The sequence below is a fragment of the Microtus ochrogaster genome, linkage group LG1 (assembly GCF_000317375.1).
Source record: "Microtus ochrogaster isolate Prairie Vole_2 linkage group LG1, MicOch1.0, whole genome shotgun sequence".
Lineage (NCBI taxonomy): Eukaryota > Metazoa > Chordata > Mammalia > Rodentia > Cricetidae > Microtus > Microtus ochrogaster.
This window is the reverse complement of record NC_022027.1, coordinates 5,032,405-5,034,802: the sequence shown is the minus strand read 5'-3', so window position 1 is coordinate 5,034,802 and position 2,398 is coordinate 5,032,405. Positions and strand designations below refer to the sequence as shown.

At 53.5% G+C, this 2,398-nt stretch overlaps 1 protein-coding gene across 2 annotated transcripts in view; it reads left to right on the top strand.

The window, feature by feature from the left end:
* Nucleotides 1-2,398, top strand: part of Haus8 (HAUS augmin like complex subunit 8) — a 28,976-nt gene that overhangs the window by 354 nt on the left and 26,224 nt on the right. Inside the window, exon 2 of one of the 2 annotated variants that reach the window (XM_026785314.1) lies at nucleotides 110-312. In XM_026785314.1, coding sequence (XP_026641115.1) covers nucleotides 284-312 — 29 coding nt within the window. In that variant the 5' untranslated portion in view covers nucleotides 110-283. Of the gene's footprint in view, nucleotides 1-11; nucleotides 313-2,398 lie in introns of those variants that run through there. The other variant, XM_005359159.3, reaches the window with a different exon arrangement.

Below are 2,398 nucleotides of genomic sequence, written 5' to 3'. Positions count from 1 at the left end.
TTCCGGAGGGGTCGGGAGGGCGGGGCTGCAGCGCGCCAGGGAGGAGGGGCGCTCCGGGCCACGCCCACTAGGGCCATGCCCCTGCTGTTCGTGCGGTCCTGTTTTCTAGCTCCGGTGAGCTGCGATTGGCGGGCAGCTACAGAGCCCTGCCCCCTCCGAGCGCGCTCCCAAAAAAGCCGGCTCCTCGGCGTCGCTCGCTAGCACGCGCCGGCGCTCCGCGGTCCTGCCTGCCTCCTAGCGGGCGGAGTCCCTAGAAGCGGCTCTTCGAGTGGAAGGCGGGAAAATGGCGGACTCCTCGGAGCGGGGCGCGGGGTGAGTTGGGGGCGCAGTAGGGCGGGATTTAGGGGCACCGGAGGGCTGGCCAGAGCCTGGGCTGTCGGGTGCCCGAGCGGGAGAACGGGGCTCCTTAGAGCCACTCCCCTAATCCCTCCCAGCCTGGAGACCCGGGCTCTGAGCATCTTCTCTGTGGCTCAGAGTGTGCGTGGTACTTTGGTGTTGGCAGCAGGCAACTGAGCCTCACGGTTCCTAGCTTTTGCATCTAGGGGCGCGCTCAACCTCCTGAGTTCTGTGTGCGACTTGTTCTGTTTTGGTTCCAAGACAGGGTCTCTTGTTACCCAGGCTCGCTTTGAACTCTCCAGTTCCTGCCACTCTTCCTGCGGGGATGACTAGTGTGCGCCCCCAGCAGCAGCTGGACCAGTCTGCTGCATCACAGCACTGCAGGGATTCATCCTTGTTAGTGAGCTTGGGAAGTATTGGAGCCTCGATCGGTGTTTTCTTAGAATTCCAGGTTTACTTCTTTCCTGAAAGGAGTTTTGTAGCAATGATAAGGGAAGAGTCGGGGAGTTACAAAATAATCTCTTGAGAGTAAAGGTCTGGAAATTGATAAAAATCTACACCTGGGCGGATTGATGCTAGTGGCAACCACAAGTGACGGTCAAGAACTCTCCCACCCCACCCGAGCTTCACTAGAAGCCTGCCTGTCAGCACAGGCAGGAGGTGGTGGTGGAAGAATCCCGAGTTCAAGGACAGCCTGAGTTACCTACTTGAGGACCTGTCTCAAATGAACCAGTTTTTGTTTTTGTTTTGTTTTGTTTGTTTTTTTTTTTTTTTGAGACAGGGTTTCTCTGTAGTTTTGGAGCCTGTCCTGGAACTAGCTCTTGTAGACCAGGCTGGCATCTAACTCACTGTGATCCACCTGCCTCTGCCTCCCTAGTGCTAGGATTAAATGCGTGCGCCGCCACCACCACCTGGCCAGTTTTCTTTTTTGTTAGTAATATTTCTTAGACGAGCCTCTCTGCCAACACAAATAATTTCAATCAGACCAAATTAGACTGAATAAAAGATGCCCATGTTTGATGCAGCGCTCCTGGGTGGCACCAGGAAAGCATGGTGAGGGGAAGAGAGAGAAGGGAAGACCACATGTTCATATTTTGGATGACAGCCTAAAAACCCTGTGGGAGTGGTCCTGCCCCTCCCTGGGGCGGCGTGGTGGGCTTTCCCAGGGGAGGGGGCTTGAAATGGATGCCAGGGGCTGGGGTGAGGCTTTCACCCAAACATCCCAGACTCTTGGATATAGGGACCCGACTCAAGTCTGGCTACTTCCTGCGAGCATGGAGTAACATTGGCAAGGGGGGAGTTGGTGGGCTCATGAGAGGCATGGCTGGAGCGGCTTCCTGTTTACCGTCATCCTGGGGACCTCAGGCAGCTGTTGGTTGAGGGAGATGAGAAGGCAGGTGGCATTTGTTATCATTGGCCCTGTGAGTGGGGCTAGCCATGGGAAGTCATTAACTGCCAGAAAGAATGGGACAGAGAAGTGCCCTAGTTGCACAGGTGAGGCTCAGGTGTACAAGTGGGACACACTAGCAGATAAAACCAGATTTTAGTTGTTAGGTGTCCTTGATCCAGGAGAGTTGGTACCAGTGGTGAAGCCCCAGGAGCTGGTGCAGGTGTTGGTGTTGTCTGGAGAGCTCTTTGTAAGTTGGTCTTGGCCCAGATGGCCAGAGTGACCTGTAAAATATGCGTGAAAATGGGTGGCGTTAAAACAGGCTCTGGAGTGCTGGAGAGATGGCACAGAGGTTAAGAGCACCTACTGCTCCTCCAGAGGTCCTGAGTTCAATTCCCAGCAACCACATGGTGGCTCACAGCCATCTATAATGAGATCTGGTGCCCTCTTCTGGCCTGCTGGCATACATGGAAGGAATGTTGTATACAAAATAAATAAATCTAAATATTAAAAAAAAACAGGCTCTGGAAGACTGTTAGTTGTTTTTTTTTTTGTTTTTTTTTTATTATTATTACCAGACCTGATTTTTTTTTTATTGGAAAAAAAAGATTTCCACCTCCTCCCAGCCTCCCATTTCCCTCCGCCTCCTCCCACTCCTCTCCCCCTCCCCCCCCA